The sequence below is a fragment of the Xyrauchen texanus genome, chromosome 11 (genome assembly GCF_025860055.1).
Source record: "Xyrauchen texanus isolate HMW12.3.18 chromosome 11, RBS_HiC_50CHRs, whole genome shotgun sequence".
Classification (NCBI taxonomy): domain Eukaryota; kingdom Metazoa; phylum Chordata; class Actinopteri; order Cypriniformes; family Catostomidae; genus Xyrauchen; species Xyrauchen texanus.
Window position 1 is genome coordinate 19,995,675 of NC_068286.1, and position 23,544 is coordinate 20,019,218.

The window sequence follows — 23,544 nt, forward strand, 5'->3', positions numbered from 1 at the left end:
AACAAGACAGCAGCATCTATGGCAAGTGCTACAGGAAGCGTATCTGGACAAACTGACAGCTAGAATGTTAAGGATCTGCAAAGCGGTCATTGCTGCATGTGGAGGATTTTTGTTCCGAGTTCTGAAAATGTATTTTTTCATTTTAATAGTAATTATTAATGTACTGACTATACATTGTGATCAGTTGAATGCCACTTTGGTGAATAAAAGTACTAATTTCTTTCCAAAAGAGCAAAATCTGTACATTATTCCAAACTTTTGGCCACCAGTGTAAATACTATATTGCATTCTAATTTGTTGTGCCTTATCAATAATTTACTTGTCTGCCACAATAATGTAATGCATTTTAATTATCTGAATTATTATATTTGTAGTATAGATTTAATTTATTATTATTTCAATATATTCAACTATACATTTTTATTTAATCATTACATTTTGCATTATTTGTATTAGAGGGCCGTTCTTAACAAAGTTTTATACATACAATTAATTAGATTAATTAATTGGCATACAGTGTAATTAATTCATTAAAACATTTTTATCGATTGACAGAACAAATTTTTACTGTTTTTTTTTTTTTTTTTTTTTACTATCCTGTGTTTTGGAAATGCTTTATTTTGGTTGGCTTTGTTGTGCTAGGCCCTCTATTGTGAGGCTCCATGGCCACAGCAGTTTGATATGTAGAGAAAGAGAGGCTATTATTTCTCTTTGACCTTGGCTAAGGTTTCAGAAGCCCTGCAGGCTCTCATATGACCTTATTTGACCTGCTAAAGAGTGGGTCGCAAGACTATATTATTTACCTTTTTATTTTATTTATTTATTTGGTTATGTTATACCCAAATACTATGAAAGGAATATTCCCACAAACGCCCCCAATCTAGTTTGCAAACCGCAGGGTGTCTATACAATTCATGGTGTCAGTTTGACACTTATGTTATCAGTATAATTTTCTTACAGATAGTAATTTTGTTTTTTCTTGAGAAATCTTAGATATATTTTAATTAATGCACTTCATGGTCTTTTTTTTTTTGTCTCAATGAAATGCCCCCATGTCGTATCCCAAATTTTTACTATCCACAGCATACATTTTTTTTGTTAATCTAGAGTGGGTTCCTTACACTTTTGACGACAACTTTCTCATTTAACCCTCATGTCAGATACGCCAACAACCTGATAGTCCTACTGGCAGAAAAATATATTTCTTATAGCAAGATACCGATTGGTGTGTGTAAAGGGATTAAGGGAAAGGAGGAGGCGAGAACCGGTTTGACAATATGAATGAATATTTTAATGAAAAGCTTAAACAAAAGACACAAACACACACATGACGGTCAGCTACCCGTAAACGATCTCTCTCTCTCTCTCTCGCACCACCATCCACAGTTGGCCTTTGTCCCTCTCGGAGGCTTAATTAGCCTGATAAGGAACCGGGTATGCAGAATCACCACATGGCCCTGCCCTCTGCCCTGTGTGGTGTAATCATGCCAATTTCTATTCACTGGGGCTTTAAATGGCAACCTGTGTCTAATGAGGCTGATGTGGGTCAGTGGAAGACAAGAAAACAAGGGGAGGTGACGGCGGGTTTAACACACATACCTGCCAATGAGCAGAGGTGAATGACTCACTGCTCTTCAGTTACTAGTTAATGTAAAATTGCAAAAAAAATATTTGATGTTTACAGTGCATTCAACAGACTGAGAAAGCTTTAAAAGGTCATGAAACCACCTGTTTCAGTTTGGTTATCATCACAATATTAAAAAAATAAATGAATGGGTAGGGGGGAGAGATGACACAAACTGTAATTTCTTATCCAGTATGTTTTATTTTGCTAAATTTATTTGAGTTAACATTATCAACGTTTCCCACAAATGCACACTGTAACTCCTAGCTACACATCACAACATACAAATATATATTATAGAGCGTTCTGTGAGCTAATAAAACAATTAACAAATACACACAGGTGCTGTAAATTTACATCTGAAATGTAATGTTAATATAAATGACAAGTCATCTTTGCTATTTAATGCACTTTTTAATCTTTTATTATTATTATTTTTAACTGTTTTTATTGATTACATTCAACAAATTAAATAAATATAACAGAAAATGCGGAATCAAATTATATCAAATTAAACCCTTCCCCCCTGAATTAGCAGGGAGTAATACACTGATGCCTCATGACCTTTTCCAAATCACCACTCCCAGAGTATCTGCCGATTTAGGTGGGTGTATGCTACTGCTAAAAATAGTACAGAGAAGGTGGCACAGCTGTAAATACCTACAATTTTGAACCAAGAACTGAGATCTGGGAATCCCAAAATGTTGAACCATATTTTCAAAGGATCTCAACACTCCACCGAGTCACCGAGTGAATTAAGCTCCCTCTCAATAAATAGGTTACTCGCGTAACCCCGGTTCTCTGAAGCATCGAGTGGAGAGATCCACCTATGGGAAGGGCATCTATACCTGACTTCTGCAGAAGCATCGGATTGCACCAAGTCTGGCTAGACAGACAGAAGCCCGTGACCTATGCTCGGTAAGGACTCACCCCCTTACCTAAGAGCATATAATCAGAATCAGAATCAGCTTTATTGCCAAGTATGCTTACACATACAAGTAATATGTCTTGGTGACAGGAGCTTCCAGTGTACAACGATACAAACAATACAAAAACAGCAGCAAGACAAAAAAATAAATAATAATAATAATAAAAATGTAAAAAAGTAATTATACATATACGTACATACACTCACCTTCTTACATACCCACATACACACACATAGTGCAAATCTATTACAAATCTGTTATATAAAGAACAAAAATACAGTATATTATGTACAGTGCAATGTATGTAATGGTAGAAGTGGATATGTTGGATAATATAAATAGACTTAACTGTGTATTGCACATAATTATTGCTCAATGTGGCAATTTAACCATTCATGAGATGGATAGCCTGAGGACAAAAACTGTTCCAGTGCGTGACGGTTCTGGTGCTCAGAGCTCTGAAGCATCGGCCAGAAGGCAACAGTTCAAAAAGGTAGTGGGCAGGGTGAGTGGGGTCCAGAGTGATTTTACCAGCCTTTTTCCTCCCTCTGGAAGTGTATAGTTCTCAGCAGTCCGAACTGTCCTCTGTAGTCTTCTGATGTATGATTTAGTAGCTGAACCAAACCAGACAGTTATTGAAGTGCAGAGGACAGACTCAATGACTGCTGTGTAGAACTGTATCAGCAGCACCTGTGGCAGGTTGAACTTCCTCAGCTGGCGAAGGCAGTACAACCTCTGCTGGGCCTTTTTCACAATGGAGTCGATGTGTATCTCCCACTTCAGGTCCTGTGAGATGGTAGTGCCCAGGAACCTTCCTGAATGACTCCACTGCTGCCACAGTGCTGTTTACAATGTTGGGGTGTTCCTTCTAAAGTCCACAATCATCACCGTTTTGAGCATGTTCAGCCAATCGTTGAACCAATCGTTCTGATTAATTGAGCGCACGAGTGAGCCATGTGTTAACATTCTGAAATTGTATTTCCTCAAATGTTTGTTTAACACTCTGAGATCCATAATAGGATGGAGAGAGCCGTCCTTCTTTGGAACTAGGAAATAACGGGAGAAAAACCCCTGATTGCATTGATCTAGGGGTACTGCGTGAATCACCCCATTTCTTCTTTCAGAATGTGAGCAGTGCTCTTCTCTGTGTGAGAAAAGATAATGCTGCCGAAAGGCGGGGTTTCCTGGCAAACTGGAGTCTGTTGGAGATGTTCTCTCTCTGTAATGGATTCATTTGATTTTTTGTGTTTTTGTGAAACACTGGGGCCGAAGCCTTTATTTAACCCTCTGGGGTCTGAGGGTGTTTTGGGCCCTGGAGTAGTTTTGACATGCCTTGACATTTGTGCTTTTTTCAGTTGCTTAAAAACATATTAATGGCTAAAGTCTGATAACACTGTATTCAGCACAAACTGGGCTACAATAATATGTGAGTGAGCAACATGTATGTACAGGTTTGTATTTTTGAGAAAATAATGTTTATGCATGGTTTTTGAAAAAACGAAAATTTTAAGTCACTGAAATAAGGCCATATAACACATACTAAACATACTAAACATTTGACTTTTGAGAACTGGATCTTGTAGCCTAGAGTTTTGCTACAAAATGATGTGAAAATCATCCTGATCACTCATTCATACAAAACAATATAGTAATTTAACTTTTGTGTGACAATTTTAGAGCTGAATGGTAATATGCGAGGAGGCGTGAACGATCATGAATATTGATGAGATTCACACCTGAGGACACAAAGACCACTCCTCTGGGCCTATCAATGAGGAATGTGACAGAGAGAGAATTAATGTGAGGAGACTTAATGATCAAAATCAAGTTTTAAGTTAAAAGAAGTAATCTGACTATATATTTTCTTTACATAAAGACTTTACTTAATTTTAGACCTACACTACCATTAAAAGAAGTCTCTTCTGCTCACCAAAACTGCATTTATTTGATCCAAAATACATATGATAATATGCTGATTTTCTAATATGGGCATATTTAAAGTGCATTTTAACCTGAACAGATATTTGCAAGCACAAGCTTTGTTGATGATAACGAGTCAGCATAAACACATTAAAATATAATCTAACATTCATATTATTTTTATATCATATTACATATCATATTTATATCATACAGCATACAATGTAAATAACAACATTTACATGTAACTAAAACTTGCCTATTAGGACATGTCAATACTTTGAATGTCAAATGTCAAACTTTGAATCCTGTCTGGAAACAGTCCCACTAGTAAAATATGTACGTTTATATAAAATAGCATGTCAGCTAATGAAAACTAAATGACTTACTCGTTTGAAATTGTATCCTCTGCTGGAACAAATCTCTCTTCAAAATACAAATGTCCACCTCTTCGTCTGAGAAAAATGTTAACTCTTCCTTAATAGCCAAGAGTTTGATCAGCCTGTGTATCCTTACAAGCACGCAGAAAAGTTTAGTTGTGTTTGTTTACATCAAATCTCGCAGTCGGGGCGTGTACTTTTCCCTTGATTGCCTCAGCACATTAGCGTATGAATGGCGCTCTGCTGGTGGGTGGGATCACATTACAGATAATGAGATGGACCGGTAAAAACTGTACATCGCTTTGTTTCAAACAGATTGCATTGCAGGAGAATATTTGTTTTAAATTTGAATTGTTTTATTTAAAAGTAGACATTTTAAGCTTTCTTTAGACATATGTTTCATGTTTGTGTGAGAAGAATTCATGGAGTTTAAGTTAATTTTAGTGACGTGTTTCTGAAATATGATCGTGAACACAGAGACTGCTGAAAGCTTACCCTTTTTATTTTATTTATTTAAAAAAAAACACAAGGTTTTGATGTTAATATGAGTGTACACAAAAAAGAAGACCCTCTATAGTTTATAATCATGTATTGATTGTATTTATATGACCATAAATGACGGAGTATTTTAAGTCTATGTTACTGCTATGTGAAAAAAAACAGCAAAACGCGCCGGCGCGTTTGCCGACCCCAGAGGGTTAATGCGTGGGAGAGATGTAATAGGGGCAGTGTGGTGACACTGCTCTCATACTTTTTTCCCACTGTACACTGTGGGTGCCCATATCCAGAGTAAAATAATCTGAAATTAATCCATTTGTTTGAACCACCACTACTGGGTGTCTATTAAGTAATTTACTCCACCCAAAAAGTATTCCTGAACCCGGACATTTCCAAAATCTTATAAAGATAATCCCATTCTACCATATCAAACATCTTTTCGGCATCAAGTGAGATGGCAGTGACTGAAGTCTGATCATTCGCTACTGCTCATATGACATTAATGAAACACCTGTTAACATCCGTAAATAGTTACAGACTACGAATAAATCTCACCTGATCTATATGTATAAGAGATGTCATAACTTAATCGGTTAGCCAACATTTTTGACAATATATTAACATCTAGATGGATCAGGGAAATTAGATGGTAACCCTTACAATCGCTGGTATCTTTATCCTTTTTTAAGAATCAGACTGAACTGGGCTTGCTTCATGGTTGGTGGAAGCTGTCCGCTCTTTAATGATTCCTTATAACTTGTAGCAAATGTGGAGTCAGTTCTGAAGCATATGATCTAAAAAACTCAGTGGCAAAGCCATCTGGCCCTGCAGCCTTGCCTGTAGGCAAGGCCTTAATTACCTCGTCCAGCTCCTCCAAGGTTATTTCAGAATCAAGAGAATTTTTTTGCTCAGTCATCAGTTTAGGAAGTATAGTTCCACAAAGTTTCTAATATCCTCATCAGTTGACGAAGATGTGGAAATATAGAGATCATGATATAATTATTTAAAAGCATTATTAACCCTCTGGGGTCTGAGGGTATTTTGGGCCCTGGAGAAGTTTTGACATGCCTTGACATTTGTGCTTTTTTCAGTTGCTTAAAAACATATTAATGGCTAAAGTCTGATAACACTGTATTCAGCACAAACTGGGCTACAATATTATGTGAGCAACATGTGCGTACAGGTTTGTATATTTGAGAAAACGTTTATGCATGGTTTTTGAAAAAACGAAAATTTTAAGTAACTGAAATAAGGCCATATAACACATACTAAACATTTGTCCACAAGACTTTTGAGAACTGGTTCTTGTAGCCTAGAGTTTTTGCTACAAAATGATGTGAAAACCATCCTGATCACTCATTCATACAAAACAATATAGTAATTTAACTTTTGTAAGACAATTTTAGTGTTGAAAGGTAATATGCGAGGAGGCGTGAATGATCATGAATATGGAGGTGATTTACACCTGAGAAGACAAAAACCCTCCCCTGGGCCTATCAATGAGGGATATATAATGAATGTGAGGAGACTTAATGATCAAAATCAAGTTTTAAGTTAAAAGAAGAAATCTGACTATATATTTTCTTTACATAAAGACTTTACTTAATTTTAGACCTACACTACCATTTAAAAGAAGTCTCTTCTGCTCACCAAGACTGGATTTATTTGATCCAAAATACAGAAACAACATTGATATTCTGAACTCTTTTTACAATTTAAAAGAACCGTTTTCTATTTCAATATATTGTAAAAGGCAATTTGTGATCAAAGCTGAATTTTATATAATAAATAGATAAAATATAATCTAAACATTCATATTATTTTTATATCATATCATATTACATACCATATTTATATTATACAGCATACAATTTAAATACCTGCTTTAGCCGAAACAGCATTTAAATGTAACTAAAACTTGCTTATTAGGAGTCATATTTCAAATGTCAATACTCTGAAACCTGTCTGGCAAGTCTGGAAACAGTCCTAGTAGTAAAATATGTACATGTTTATGTAAAATATCATGTCAGCTAATGAAAACTAATTGACGTACTCGTCCGAAATTGTATCCTCGGCTGGATCAAGTCTGTCTTCAAAATACAAATGTTCATCGGAGTCCCGCTCTTCTTCTGAGAAAAATGTTAACTCTTAATATCCAGGAGATTCCTCGAATGTGTATTGTTACAAAAACGCAGAAAAGTTGAGTTGTGCTGTGTTTACGTTAACCCTCACAGTCGGTGGCATGTACATTTGCATCGATCGTCTCAGCACATTAGCGTATGAATGGCACGCTCTGCTGCTGGGTGGGATCACATTACAGGTAATGAGATGGACCAGTAAAAACTGTACATCGCTGTGTTTCAAACAGATTGCATTGCAGGAGAATATTTGTTTTAAATTTTAATTGTTTCGGGTTCATTTTTGTGACGTGTTTCTGAAATATGCTCATGAACACAGAGACTGCTGAAAGCTCACCATTTTTATTTACTTTATTTTCCAAAAGCACAAGATTTTGTTGTTATTGTGAGTGTACACAAATAAAAGTAGACCCTTTGATGTCTTACACTTATCTGTATACCCAAAAATGACGGAGTATTTTAAATTGTTTCTGCTGTAATGACTAAAATATCCAGCAGGACGCGCCGTCGACCCCAGAGGGTTAATATCAATGGCCGAGGTAAATATTTCACCACCAGATTTCAGGGAATGGTAGAAAAAGACTCTCTCTGTTTTATATATCTAGCCAGAAGTTTTCCTGTCTTGTCTTGCTCTGAATAGCCAAAACTCAACCTTCCGTGACAAAATAGTATTATATCTGTATTTCAATTGGGCCAATTCTCTGAGGCCATTAGACGACATTCAGTGCTTCAGATCTGCCTCTGTACTTTTAATATTCCCTTCCAATTCCATGAGTTCTTGTGCTTTGGATTTTTTGGTGAATGGGGCATACTGTATGATCCGGCCCCTAAGAACGCCTTAAGTGCCTCCCAAACCAGGCTCACAGAGGATACTGAGGACCAGTTGGTCTCCGTATAGACATTGATTTCAGCCTTTAACATTCATTGGAATTCAGGATTTTGCAGAAGTGATACATTAAAGCACCAACTATATGATTTCCTTTTCTCAACATTTGGCTACACCTCTAAATACACCAGGGCATGATCTGAGACTAAAATGTTTCCAATTGAGCAATCAGCAACTGATGAAATAAGAGACTTGAAAAAAACTATTATAGAGTAAATCTTATGGGTTGATGAAAAAATGTATAGTCCCTCCCAGATGGGCTCAGAAGTCTCCAAATATCTGTAAGACCAAGATTTGTACACATCCTGTGAAGTGTCAATGTTGCTCTAGGGGGCTTGCACACTTTTGCTTCACTATGGTAAAGGAGTCCAACAAAAGATTAAAGTCTCTTCCTAATATTATATCATGAGGGGTGCCAGCGGCTTGCAACACACTTTTAAATCTTAATGTAACTCTTGAGACATTATAATATGCTAAGATGATTAAGAAGTACACAGCCTGGCCAAAAAACTCTTAATATTTAGTTGGTCTGCCTATAGCTTTGATTATGGTGCACATTTGTTGTGGCACAACCTTATGCAACGTCACAACATTTATGTCTGTCCAGAGTTGCATAAATTTTTGGCTGAGACCTTGTATTGACCACGGGAGAGTCAAACCACTCCGTAAAGTCTTCTCTGGCACATCCCAATGACTTTCATTGGGGTAAAGGTCTGGAATTTGTGGTGGCCAATTCATGTTTGAAAATGATTCCTCATGCTCCCTGAACCACTCGTTCATAATTTGAACCCAGTTAATTTTGGCATTGTCCTCCTGGAGTATGCCTGTGCCACAAGGGAAGAAAAAAATTTATGGGATAACCTGGTCATTCAGTACAGTCAGCTGACCTCATTTTATTGCAACATAATTTTGCTGAGCCTAGGCCTGACCAACTGAAGCAACCCCAGATTATAACACAGCCTTAAATCCAAACTGCATTCTTTTTGTTTTTGTTACCATTCGGAGTAAATTCTAGAGACTGTTTTGCATGAAAATGGTGAGTGGTGGTGGTGTAGTGGGCTAAAGCACATAACTGTTAATCAGAAGGTTGCTGGTTCGATCCCCACAGCCACCACCATTGTGTCCTTGAGCAAGGCACTTAAAACCCGGGGGGATTGTCTCTGTAATAAGTGCACTGTAAGTCACTTTGGATAAAAGCGTCTGTGCCAAATGCGTAAATGTACAATCCCGGGAGATCAGCAGTTACAGAAATACTCATACCAGCCCATCTGGCACCAACAATCATTCATGCAATTATCTAATCAGCCAATCATGTGGCAGCAGTGCAGTGCATAAAAAATATGGGAGCTTCAGTTATTGTTCACATCAAACATCTGAATGGGGAAAAATTGTGATTTCAGTGATTTGGACCGTGGCATGTTTTTGTTTTGATTGTTGGTGCCAGATGGGCTGGTTTAAGTATTCATGTAACTGCTGATCTCCTGGGATTTTGGCACACAACAGTCCATCCAGTGAGTGTCAGTTCTGTGGATTGAATTGCCTTGTCGATGAGAAATGTCAATAGAGAATTGCCAGACTGATTCGAACTGACAAAGTCTACGGTAACTCAGATAACCGCTCTGTACAATTGTGGTGAGAAAAATAGCAGAAGAATGCGGGTTGGCACTGTTTTGGCGGCACAAGAGGGACCTACACAATATTAGGCAGATGGCTTTAATGTTGCGGCTGATTGATGCAAGTGATTTGATTGGTTGACACACTCTCTGTAAGGATGCTACCACTTGTCTTTCAAACAAGCACTGATCGGTCCAGCTGTTCATAAATCGACAAATTCTCCCTTTAAAATGGCTTGTTACACACACATTTCAAAGGTGTCTGTTATTGATGAAAAGCTAATTGCTGTCAGTGGAAAATATGCAGCTAACACTTTGGGATCATGCAATTCTAACTGGCTGAGAGAGAGCACCTGTCTCATGAATAATATTGAAAGACACCAGTGTAGTGTATGTGATCATATCTAGTGTAAATCTAAAACTTAAAGGTATATGTCAAATCCAATTTGTCATTGACATAAAAACATAAAACATTATGTTTTATGTTTTTAAAAACATTAACATAAAAACAAACACAAAAAAACATGTTTTAGTGTTTCAAGACATTTAATAATATAAGGGCTTATTGTGACCATTTTAGTGTAACCTTTTAAATGAAGGGAGGTGTTAAAAAATATATTATTTTGGCAAGTTCTCCAGCTTAGTTAAATGCACAAACAGTCTAAACTTGTCTGTCTGAAGGTGACATTTAGAAGCATTAAATTACAGCAATCCGTGCATCTTAATGAAAAACAATTTTTTTTTTTTAAGTTTACCATAATTACCACTACAACTAAGCCACTAATAATTGCATTTTACCTGTAATTTTCAAAATTACATTAACTGAGACAGCAAAAATAAATTAAAACAATATTCAGATAGCCAGTCAGTTGAATGCAAAACAATTATATTTAAACAGCTAGTGCCCACAGCATAGATGTTGTTGAAAGAAAAGATGGATAGGTAAGCTAACTGTTTCTTACTCTGCTGTCCAGAAGCTGAATGTCACTTCAGATTATTGGCTGTAGGCCATGAGAGCACTTGACCTCCAATGGAATTTGATTCCATCTCTCATTTGTCAGAAGTGAAAGTACTTTTCAGAACTTTGTGTAGGCTTAAATACACACTGCGCAAGTACACGAATGCAGACAGTTCTAGCTATGTGCATTTCGTACATAGTTGCATTCCAAAATGTGTCAGACTACAATTCACAACACAGTGCAAGTACGCAATTCATTCTCAACTTCGCTGCATGGGCCGGTATAGTGGACATTCCTGTGAAATGTCTGCATCAGTTCACACTAACTGCTACAGTGAGTTTTCTCTTTCAGCTCAACTACTGTAATGGCGGAGCAACAGTTTGAGGAGAATATTGGTTAAAGTCAATATGATTATTGCAATTTACATGAATAACAACACATACAGATTTATGGCACACTTTTTAAGGTAACTAGTGCCCTCTTGAATACTGAGGTTTGCTTTTGCCACAGAAACTGTGAACACATGCTATGCAAGCGTTTACATCTTCGTACGTGTACTTGCGTAAAGTATGTTTCTGGTCTTTCAGTTAATTCTGAAAAACTTTGCACAAGGGAACATTAATCAACTGGCATAGTATATACAGACAGACAACCACAAAGAACATGTTCTGCAACCAACAAGAAGTGGTGTTGTTTTACACTGTTTGACATCTGTTTCATTGACAGTGCCCAAAGATGGTCTGAAGAACCAAGGGGCATTTGAGGAAATGAGGGTGAATTACATCAAGGAGCTCCGCCGCTCAGTTGTGAAGGCCACTAACAATTCTGGCCAGACATGGCAGCGCTTCTTCCAGCTCACCAAGCTATTGGACGCCATGCATGAAGTGAGTATGAGTTGAAACTTTAACTTTTCAAACCACTACGTAATCATTGACCAATCATAGATCAAAGACAGAGATTCAGTTCTGCTCTAATTATCAGGAAAGTTTGCAAACATCTGCCCCTTTTAGAATAGCTCCCTCATCTACAGTAGATATCATACAAAACCATAAAAAAACATTTTGTTGAAATCTACTTCTGCCATTTTAAACCAATAATCTAGCAAAAGGCACTCAATTAATCCATAAAGTTACATTAAAAAATGTTTTTTGCATCTTTGAATACAAAATAAAATGCTGTTAATAAAACCTTGTTTAAAAGGGTTAAAATAAGAAAAAAGGTTTCCTTTGCCATACTGATAAGAAAACATAGGATTTAAAGTACAATTTCAGGTAGCACTCATATACATGATGATACTTTAAATCTCTGAGTTAGATATCCTCTTTCTAGAAACTTAAAGCAGCTTAGACTTAGTTACAATAAAAATGAGTGGTCTAAATGTGAACAGTTGGAACTCACAATTACAGGGTTAGTGAATGACACTGTGTTATATTCAGTATTACAGCAAAACAGTTAAAAAGAAAAAAGATCCTCAGAACCTTTAATAATCTAAAATTAATCAAATCAGTGACAGTTCAGCAACAAAGATGAATTGGAAAGCAAGTCTAACCAGAGAGTCGATTACCTACAAACCATATCTGGAAAGATCTGACAGTTGATGTGAGGTGAGGTTCCACTAATCCATGTCATAGTACAAGAAATACCTCATCTGATTTGCCATAAGATAATAAACCCTAATTTAAAATAAACCTGCCATAATGACACTAATACTAATTGCAAGGCCAATTTAATCTGAGTCCATTCTAGCATGACAGAGACAATGTAATTAACAGGCACATTTCATAAACTTTGTTGAAAAGCACAAATCAGGGCATGCTGCTTCAACTTAAAGGGATAGTTCACCCAAAAATGAAAATTCTCTCATCATTAACACACCCTCATTATATCCCAGGTGTGTATGACTTTCTTTCTGTCAACCATACAACTCTAGCTGTTAAATTAATGTCTTCTAAAGCGACATTCTAATACTTAACTCTAACTCTAGCTTCCGGTCAGCAGCGGTATGCACATGTGACGTTAACTGCGTTGGCATGTGAGAGGAGGAACGCTATACAGAAGATGAGTTGATTTATGTTTAGATCTGTATTTGTATATGTTTCTTTACTCACAATGGTGCATTTGTGTGCTTATCCTGGATGTCTCAACCGAGTGGAGAATGTGAAATTACGTGTGTATCATGGCAATGTATATACGTCACACGAGAGACCACGTAAATTCCAACCTTTCGTAAGGTTAGCGGAAGTGATGGTTTATAGTTAAAAAGTACTTAAATATTGATAGGAATCGTGTTGCTTTAGAAGACATTCATTTAACCGCTGGAGTCGTATTGATGATGTTTCTGCTGACTGTCTGTGATTTTTGGAGCTTCAAATGTCTGATCACCATCCACTTGCATTTTAAGGACCTACTGAGCTGAGATATTTTTCTTCAAATGTGCAATACACCCGGAAAATCATGAGGGTGAGTAAATGATGAGAGAATTTTCATTTTTGAGTGAACTATCCCTATAAGCTTTTCACAAAAAATGTCCAGTTAATTACTATGGGACATTTTGTAAAGTTTGTCAGAGCCATCTACTGTGACCAAGGTGGGTGGAGCTTAGCAAAGGGTCAATGCAAACCATTAAGATTAAAAAGGTATTTACTGTTGAAAAGCAACCTAAACGCTTTTGCACACCAAAGGCAATGTGATTATGAAAGGTGATTCACAGACAAATGGCCCTTTCACATAGAAAGAGACGTGAATGATCGTCATTGAAGGCCAAATGCAAATTTTCCGAACGATTTCTCACAATGATTAACATATTGAATCGAAACAATGGATTCCTAACAAGCCATTCGCACCTTGAGCGAACATTCGCGCCAAAGCGCGCGCCAACAAAACTAGGTTTTTTTATGGCGAGTGTGTAAATGTTTTTTTTCCATCACCTGCTGAAAACATTGATGTTTAAGTAAAGGAAATAATCAGTTGACAAATTACTGAATGATAAAATAATTACAACAGCTTTAGACGATCAAAAGTAGTTGTAATGTCAAGAGTGCATGCAAATTAAAGCGTCTTCCTTCATGTGGCTACTGAGAGATTTGAGCCTCAGTTCATTTCTTAGAGCTGCTCATTTCTAATCACGCTTTGCAAAAAGAGTGCAGTTCAAAACGAAAGACGTTTTGAACAGCACTAGTGGGTGAAGAATGACAGCAATATTTATTTATTTATTTGGAAGATGCGAAAAGTGACCTTCAAGTCTAAAAGCGGACTTGTGTTTCAACAGAACATCTCTAGTGATAATCAGTGTCATTTTGAATTAAATGGAATGCTTCCCTTGACTGAAGTATTTTTTCTCTCTTTATAGCTTGTGGGGAACCTTTTGGATTTTTGTTTCTACACTTTCCGTGAATCACAGGCTCTAAAGGTCGAGTTCCCTGAGATGCTGGTGGAAATTATAAGTGACCAGATACCAAAGGTGGAGTCGGGCCTAACACACACCCTCTTCTTTCATAAGAAATGACTGAAAGTTTGCGAAAGGAGAGAAGAATTAAGGAACCAATGAGAGGAAAAGCAGAGGACACCCTGCCCTCGGATAGAGAAAAAGTGCAAGCCCGCTATGCACAAGGCAAGGTGCATCGAGAAGCTTGGTTTAAAGCCATAAAAGGCTTGCACAGTGAGGAAGACAAAGAGTGATCTCTGCCAACAGAGAGCTCATATTTCATGTGACAGTGCATTCCTTACCCCAAAGACAATACTGACAATGTTCTATTTGGATATGAAGCCATATTCTTTGGTAAAGCTATAGTGCACAGGCATATGTGAATAAATCACACACTCTAAACATTTCCTTAACTCCCAGAATCGTCCAATCTAACAGTAAATACATAAATACTGTTGCATTATGTACATTGGCATTCTTAAAATTATTGGAAAATGAACGTTTTTTTTAAACGGATTTAAAACAGTTCTATTTATCGCTGATTAATAAGGAAATATCATTTTCATGAAGAGAGGATTAATTAGGGTATTTGTAAAGATGGCGTACGGAAGGACAAACCCCAAGGGCTACAAAACTTTAAGCTGAGTAGTGACGAATTGGTATATGGTAGTTACACTTTCTTACTATTGTAGAAACAATCAAATCTAAACTGATCTGCAAAATATGATAACATTTTGGTATAAAATTTGTAATATTATGTGTTCATTTTGACTTTTTTTCATTGGAATATGGTACAAGAAAAAACAAGAGTTCAGTTTAATGAGTTATGCATTGAGTAATTTACCACTGACAACAAAAACTCACAGCTAATTTGATATTGGATTTAGTTTGTTAGTAATGTGAACAAAATAAGAGTGTGTGATTGTGATGTCACCTTATTTCCATTACAAGTGTTTACACAATGAGTACTGGCCACTCTGGTGTAGTTCTGGGGTCGCCTGATGATTTTATAATCTGAAAAATATGGCAGCTTGACAAAAATGCTGTTGGTAAGGAGTGAGAAAAAGGCCCACAACTTTTTTGTTTTTGTTTTTCGTTACAGCTAATACAGCAAAAATTATGGCTCGTCTAATCAGCTAATTTCAACACAGATGCCATATTTTGTGTGAAAGCTAGGACTGTAGCAAATTTTGTAAATTGTACCTAAGCTTTTACTATGTCATTAACATCAGCACCCTGCTGATGTCAATGAAAATACAAAGTTACAGTTCCAGAGAGGTAAAGCATTTTCTAATTGTGATTTTTTTTTTTCAAAGAACCAATCCAGCTAGAAGCCATTTTCTAACAAGGTGCTTCTTTTTTCTTAACATAAAAAAACAGATGACTTTCAGTAGCAACACATGTACCGTTAGATATGGGCTAAACTCTCAGCTTTCATATTAGTAGTCAATAATAACATAAACCTGCTAATAAAAACACACAGTATATGTGAATTTATCTTGCAAATGTATCTGTTGCTTGTAGGTATTTTTTCAGATGTTGTACAGAAGACATTTTTTTATTTAAATAACATTTCAATTAAAACATGGCTATTTTGAGGAAACACCAGTCAACTTTTTTGTGAGAATTGTCCAAAAAACGCATAATCTGGACCACTGTTTCATGTTTCGTAATCTTACTATGCTACTGATGGAAGTATGTTTAAAAAGGTACTGCTAATTCTGCTATGCTGTCTGTCTGAGGACAATGAAGTTGTTAGCGTGTATGTGTGGGTGTTGTGTGTGTGATGTTTTTGTCGTCACTTTCTAATTTCTTAAAGGCACAGAAAATGCTGATTCACTTTTTAGAGGGCATTGATGGTATTCTCTGTGATAGGATTAGTGTGATCCTATTGGCTGACTTTGATTTGCACAGACAAGATAATGTGATAATTGGGATTTTTGATGTTTTGGTGGTTGTGTTGGTTACTGTATGTAATGTGCTTGGGGGTGAGGGTTGGGGAGGGGGGGGGTTGGGAAGGGGGTCGGGGACATATCTGTACTGAAAAGGTCCAAGAACTTTTTATATTTGCCTTTGTGATGTTGGAGGTTGGTGGCAAACGACTGTTGGAGGACAAAAGAAAACAAGATCAATCAACAGAAACTAAGAATACAATTATTTATTCGTTTAAAAACAACACAAAACAAGTCTGTGGCACCCAATTAATCTCATTTCACTGACCTGTCAATACACTGTCCACTGTATGTTTTTGAAGGACCTAAAACGAGAGGCTGCACATGTATTAAGTCTCATTTTCCAATCTTTCCCTTTTTTAAATACACCGATATATATAAATGAGAATAAATGTTAAAAGGTTCATAGGATGTATGTGAAGTATTTTTGAGAGATTCTATTTTGCTGGACACATTATATTAGTAATTTGTCTAAAAAGAGTATATGAGAACTTTTGTAAAGTTAAATGTTTATGCATGCTTTTTGAAAAGATGTTTACAGTGTATTTAAGAAGGGAAACTTGTGCCTTTTTTTCTCAAAAAAGTTAACATTTTACAGTATCTATTGTAAATAAATTAGTGAATTATTATGTTGCATTGTATGGAACATTTCTGTATTAAATATTTATCAAATATTCGGGACAAATATCACACAGTTCACCCTAAATAGTTACTGACTGCAAGACCCCGAGAGCATGAAACGGAGACAGAATTTATTTAGCATTTACTTTACACAGCGAGAGAGACATTTTATTATCAGAATTTTAAAGTCAATGACTTTAAACTTTTGTCAATTTTCTCTGTTGGAATGTCAACAGTATGTGTACACAGATCATACAATGTAAAAAAACATTGAACATTGACCTTCTTAGTTTCCAATTACGTCAGAGTTGCACTGAGAAAACCTATTTTTTTTAATTATTTTCAACTTGGACTACATTGAAGCTCTATATATTATTATTTATATACATGGGATAATATATAGAATTTGTAATGACAGTAGTACAAAAAATATTAATAATAATTCTTTACATTTACATAGCGCTTTTCTAGACACTCAAAGCGCTTTATGTAATATAGTGGGAATCTCCTCAACTACCCCCAGTGTGCAGCATGCACCTGGATGATGCAACGGCAGCCATAGTGCACCAGAACACCCACCACACATTAGCTATTGGTGGAGAGGAGAGTAGTGATGTAGTCAGTTCAGGGATGGAGATTATAATTGGGCCATGATAGATAAGGGCCAATGGGGGAATTTGGCCAGGACACCGGGGTTATACCCCAACTCTTTACGAGAAGTGCCCTTTTAAATGATCACAGAGAGGTGTTTAATGTCTTATACGAAAGATGGTGCTTTTTTACAGTATAGTGACCCCATCACTATACTGGGGAATTAGGACCCACACAGACTGCAGGGTGAGCACCCCCTGCTTGCCCCCCTAATACCACTTCCAGCAGCATCCTTAGTTTTCCTCAGGATGTCTCCCATCCAGGTACTGTCCAGGCTCAAACCTGCTTAGCTTTAGTGGGCAACCAGGCTAGAGCTGCAGGGTGATATGGCTGCTGAAAAAAACATGAATTAATCTGTAAGAAAAACACTAAAGAACTAGGAAAGCAATCACAACTTATCACCAAGAAATAGATATTGCTCTTAACAGCATGTTTGCAGTTTGTGTTACTCAACCACCAAATGATGCGTATTGCGATAGTTGGGTTAATTTCACAGGACACTTCTGAACTGCGTGTTACTTTGGTTTGAGCTTTGCATAGGCACAGAACTTGTTTTTGTTTTTTTAAAGTTTAATTACATGTGAACTATGCATTTGTACAAATCACATTACCACCAAGCAGCACCTTTGTGCAAAATAAGGGCAAAACATAGTCATGGTAACCAATATCTTTAAACAGAATAAAATGCAGCTTACTAGTGAAAACTCACAGCTCATACTTAGTCAGTGAAAGTTGATCAACCTCTATGAATAACCATATATGTTCCCCTGTATTGTTTTTTTTTTTTTTTTTGGGCAAAAATGTGTATGTGTACATTAATTAATGTGACAAATCCATATCTTTTCATTTCATTTATCATTTGTTTTTCATTTTTTAATTCAGTGCTTTGTACAGTACTTGTTTGCAAATCTCCTCAGTACAGAAATATTCAACATGAGCAAAAGACAGATGCAACTTATTCCTCTTAACTGTACATCTTGCTACAGATCTTGCCATTACTGTGTTTGCAGAAACATCAAGGGATTCCAATAAACCTTTTAACAGTTCATTATTGTGCTTTATTTCTTTTACATCATTATTATTACAAAGGATATTTATAAGAACTTTATGATAAGTTAATGTAAACTTAAGGGCATGTAAACTACGCAAGTTTACCCTATATGTACATGGTTGTAGACCAGTGAACACCTGGTAATTTTCATTCAGGGAGTTGAGTATACTTTCAAGTGCACATAAGTATTAGAAGTTGCATCAAGAAGAATCAATGGTATCATGAACCAACAGTGAACACCAATTTCCAATCACCAAGTTCATTGTTAGTTCATAATAGTTTAAATAATGATAATGTATATAATTGTATTTTAAAAAATGTGTTTATGCATAAATTAACATTAATCAAGATTAATAAATGCTGTAAAATTATCACACTTTTTTTTATCCTACTGACATAAGCAAAACATAAATTACATAAATCAATAATTATTAAGGAATTCACTTTTTTCTAGAGGAGGGTCAAAATGGCATTTTTCGACTAGGATTTGGAGAAAATGAAGGGAAAGGTGGAAGCATTATTGTTTTATTTTTATACAGAGATAGGTAGATATTTGATAGGTAGGTGTGTGTATATATATATATATATACACAATCAGTTGACTTCAGCACCCCCTGTTGCACCATTGGCATGTTTTTTTGCATTGTTTTTCCAAAGTTGGAGCGAATTTAGATCCAGAAGTATGAAAGATCTCTTTTTTTTATTATTATTATATATTTAAAGTCATATATGGTTAAATCCCAGAAGAGCTCTCAGTTTTATATGCTTAAATTGCTAAATAATACACATTTCCAATGGCCGAAAACCAAACGTGAGTCACGTGGCGTGAATGTAATTTGTCTTGTCCAACAAAAGCAGACTGATTTTACAGTGAAATCGGAAACAGTAGGCTGACTATTCTTTACATTTCGTAAAATGTAAAATTTTACATGGCATATTTTATTGATTTATAAATTGTTTTAGTAAAGCATTTTATAGTTCTGAATTTTGTTAGAGGTGAAATTAGCTGTAAATACTAAAAGAAGAAGAAATTCAAAATTCAATATAGAATTCAATATTCTAAAATACAAAATGCAGGATGGTGCCCCCCTTTGGATTTGATGCCCTACACAGACTGCATTGTCTGCTTATAGGGAGCGGCGGTACTGGTGATGTTACATTTTCAATTTTCACTGCAAATGTCAAGACATTTTTATTTGTATAGTGTATTTCCAACACATCATTTCAAAGCAGCTTTACAGAAAATCATGCTTTAACATAAAATTAAAATGTAATATCTATACATTCTTAGAGTCATCATTATGTATTTGTAAATTGTAATAGTTAAATAATAATTGTATTTAGAACCCCAGTGAGCAAGCCGAAGGCAACTGTGTCAAGGGACACAAAACTCCATAAGATGTGGGTTAATGGAGAAAAATAACCTTGGGAGAAACCAGACTCACTGTGGGGACCAGTTTCCCTAGAAGCCCTAGATCTGATTCCTGTGGCACTCCATTTGTAACTTTACACATACAAAGTGGTAACAGTCTGATACAACCCCAAATTCCAAAAAAGATGGGACAGTATGCAAAATGACAATAAAAACCAAAATGAGTGATTTGTTAATTAAATTCACCCTTTGCACTACACCTAAACATTTTATGATGTTTTAAATTGTGAATTTCATTGCTTTGTTTTTTTAATGTACAGTAATTTAAAATCAGATAATTGCAACACACTCCATAAAAGTTGTGACAGTCAAGTGTTTACCACTGTGAAACATCACCATTTCTTCTAATAACACTTATGCATTTAGGCTGAATACACAAGTTTGTTAAGTTTAAGTGGAATTGCCCCCATTCATCCATTACGTAAGTCTTCAACACATTTGTACGGAGTCTTCGTTGCCATATTGTGCGCTTTATAATGCACCACACATTCTCAATTGGAGATGGTCAGGACAGCAGGCAAGCCAATCTAGCACCTGCACTCTCTATTTATTTGGCCAATACGTGGTTTGAAGTTGTCCTGCTGAAAATTCTGGGACGTCCCTGGAAAAGACGGTGCTGGATGGTAGTATATGTTGTTCCCAAATTTTTACATATGTGTCTGCATTAATGGTGCCCTCACAGATGTGCGAGTTACCCATGCCATGGGCATTGACACACCCCTGGCCCATACACTGGCTTTTGGTATGACGCTGATAACAACTTGGATGGTCCTTTTCATCTTTGGCCCAGAGAACATGACGGCTATGTTTTTCAAAAATGATTTGAAATGTGGACAAAAAACCGGGTTCCACTGTTCTACTTTCCATCTAAGATGAGACCGAGCCCAGAGAAGTCAGCAGTGCTTCTGGACTGTGTTGGACTTCTGGACTTCTGCTTTGCATAATACAGTTTTCACTTGCATCTGTGGATGCAGTGGCAAATGGTGTTGACCAACAAAGGTTTACTAAAGTTATCCCAAAACCATGTTCATGATATCTATTACAGATTATGTTTTTAAGACAGTGATTCACATTGCCTTGTTATTTTAACTGGTCAAATTGTTATTGGTCTTAATTGTCTCAACTTTTTTGGAGCGTGTTACAATCATCTGATTTGAAATTACTATTAATTATAAAACAATGCTATTCACAAGGTAAAACATAATATAATATGTAGTTGTAGTGTTTTCAATTTAGCAAAGGGTTAATATAATTTAGAAATCACCACTTCTGTTTTCATTAGCATTTTTCATACAGTACCAACGTTTTTGGAACTGGGGTTGTAAATCCAAGAGAATGTTGTGATCTATGGTGTTGAAGGCAGCACTAAGATCTAAAAGCACTTGAAGAGAAATGCAGCCATGATCAGATGATAAGAGCAAATAATTGTAACTCTGATAAGTGCAGTCTCTGTACTGTGATGGGACTAAATCCTGACTGAAATTGTTCATACCATTCCTCTGTAGAAATGAACATAGTTGGGGGGACACTACCTTTTCTAGTATTTCGACATAAATGGGAGATTTGAAATAGGTCTATAATTAGCCAGCTCTTCAGGATCAAGTTGTGGCTTCTTAATAATCAGTTTAATAAGTGCCATTTTAAAGTTTCTTGGGACATGCCCTAAGGATAGCGAGAACTTAATACTATTAAGAAGAGGTTCTGAGATTACAGGCACCTCTTTGTAAAATTGTTATACAAAAGCATAAAAAAAAACAATTCAATGAAAAATAGAACACCTTAAATGTACTGTGTGATTATTAGATATAGCCTACATTAATAAAGAATCAATACAGTCAGTCAGAGTTTGAGTGAAAAGCAGACCTGTTATTGAAATGTATTGGGCTTAAAGCTTCTGAAGTTACCCAACCAATGTGTGTGCTTTTCTCTTTTTCTTGTCAATATTCTTGCTTGATTAATATTAACGATAGGCTTACAACAGCTGCAGCACGTCTATTAGGCTGCATTTATGCATCACACATTTTGGAAAGTTAAATACGATTTTTGTCCTGTCTACATCACGTAATAAATTAATGGCTTCCATTAATATCGTGTCAAGACAGAGCAGATTTTTGTCCCATATTGTAATACTTCCGTAATACATTAACGTATGTGTTTACATTCATATCAAGTAAAGAAACACTTTTTAGGAACAGTTCATCCAAAAACATTCATTATTCACTTAACCTGATGTCAAGTAAGCGTGTCGGCGAGTTCACGCGAGAATTCGGAAGTGCCGCTTATTTAAAACAGATTCCGTTCATCTAATTCAATTTACTGTAAAAAAAAAAAAAAAACTTCTTATGAATGTGCTGTCTTTGTTTGTATTTCTGGTGCTTGACATGGAATGGATTAGATAATAGCACTTGAGAGTTCGGCCATTTCAAACAGCATCTGAGACCTGGATGGAAGCTCTGATTTAATTATTGACTTGTTTATTACATAAACCTGTCGATTCGCTTCAGAAAACATTCATTGATCAACTGGAGTCACATGGATTACTTTTATGCTGCCTACATGTGACCTAAATGTGTCAAAGTGCTGGCACCTGTGTACTTGCATTATAAGGACCTGACAGAGTTCTATCTTGAAGAATGACAACCATACACACCTGGGATGGCATCAGGGTAAGTGAATAATGAGAGAATTGTTTTTATGGGGGGGAACTATTCCTTTAAAACATTCACGTACACAGCTGCATTCACCTCAAGAAATTAGCACTCTATAGAGAGCACACGCATATTCACATGTGAGCGTTTAAAAAGCTACCCTAGACAGTCCTGGCGGCACCCAGTTTCGCAATCACTGCCGTAGTAGAACTGTGATTAGCCAATCGACTTTTCTGAAACCCTCAACTTTTCCCTGTGGAACCCGGAAGCGTACTTTTTTAAGGTGTGTTTTTCTGCGTTTTGGATTTTATAATATTGAGTTCTATATTGAATTTTGAATATTGAATACTAAATCTGCTATTTAAAATACAAATCTATAAAATATGGCACCAAAAAATTTTTAATTCCACATGTCTACAATTAAATTTTATGAAATTCAAATGCAAAAATAAAAAATATGCCATGGAATGTTTTTTTAAATGCCACAATTCAAATTCAAATCTTTTAGTCATAAACCTAGCACCATAAAATCAGCCTCTGCTTTCCGAAATTCAAAACACTGTTCCCCATTCGTCAAAGTGGAAAGTGTTTAGCTGGGTGAATTGGCACGTGTGAGCTCCATTTTTCAGGTGTAATATCCAAAAAGGGACAGCAAAAGGGATTTGTGAAGTGAGTTGTTTACAGCTCTACAGGCTGTAATTAAGTAAGTAGGACTGCTTATTTGATCAAATGTAAAAACTGCACCGACCAACAAACTGTAATATTAGAGGGAACAATGCAACCTACAAATTGCACAGGTGACTGATTATTCGAACACG

The 23,544-nt window shown here is 36.2% G+C and overlaps 1 protein-coding gene across 2 annotated transcripts in view; it reads left to right on the top strand.

Annotated features, from left to right (window-relative positions):
* LOC127651225 (mineralocorticoid receptor-like) overlaps positions 1-16,353 on the top strand; it is a 169,183-nt gene extending 152,830 nt beyond the window's left edge. For both annotated transcript variants that reach the window (XM_052136958.1, XM_052136959.1), the window contains exons 8-9: positions 11,674-11,831; positions 14,297-16,353. In XM_052136958.1, the coding sequence (XP_051992918.1) occupies positions 11,674-11,831; positions 14,297-14,452 (314 nt within the window). In that variant the 3' untranslated portion in view covers positions 14,453-16,353. The remainder of the gene's footprint in view (positions 1-11,673; positions 11,832-14,296) is intronic.
* Positions 16,354-23,544: the final 7,191 nt, after the last annotated feature.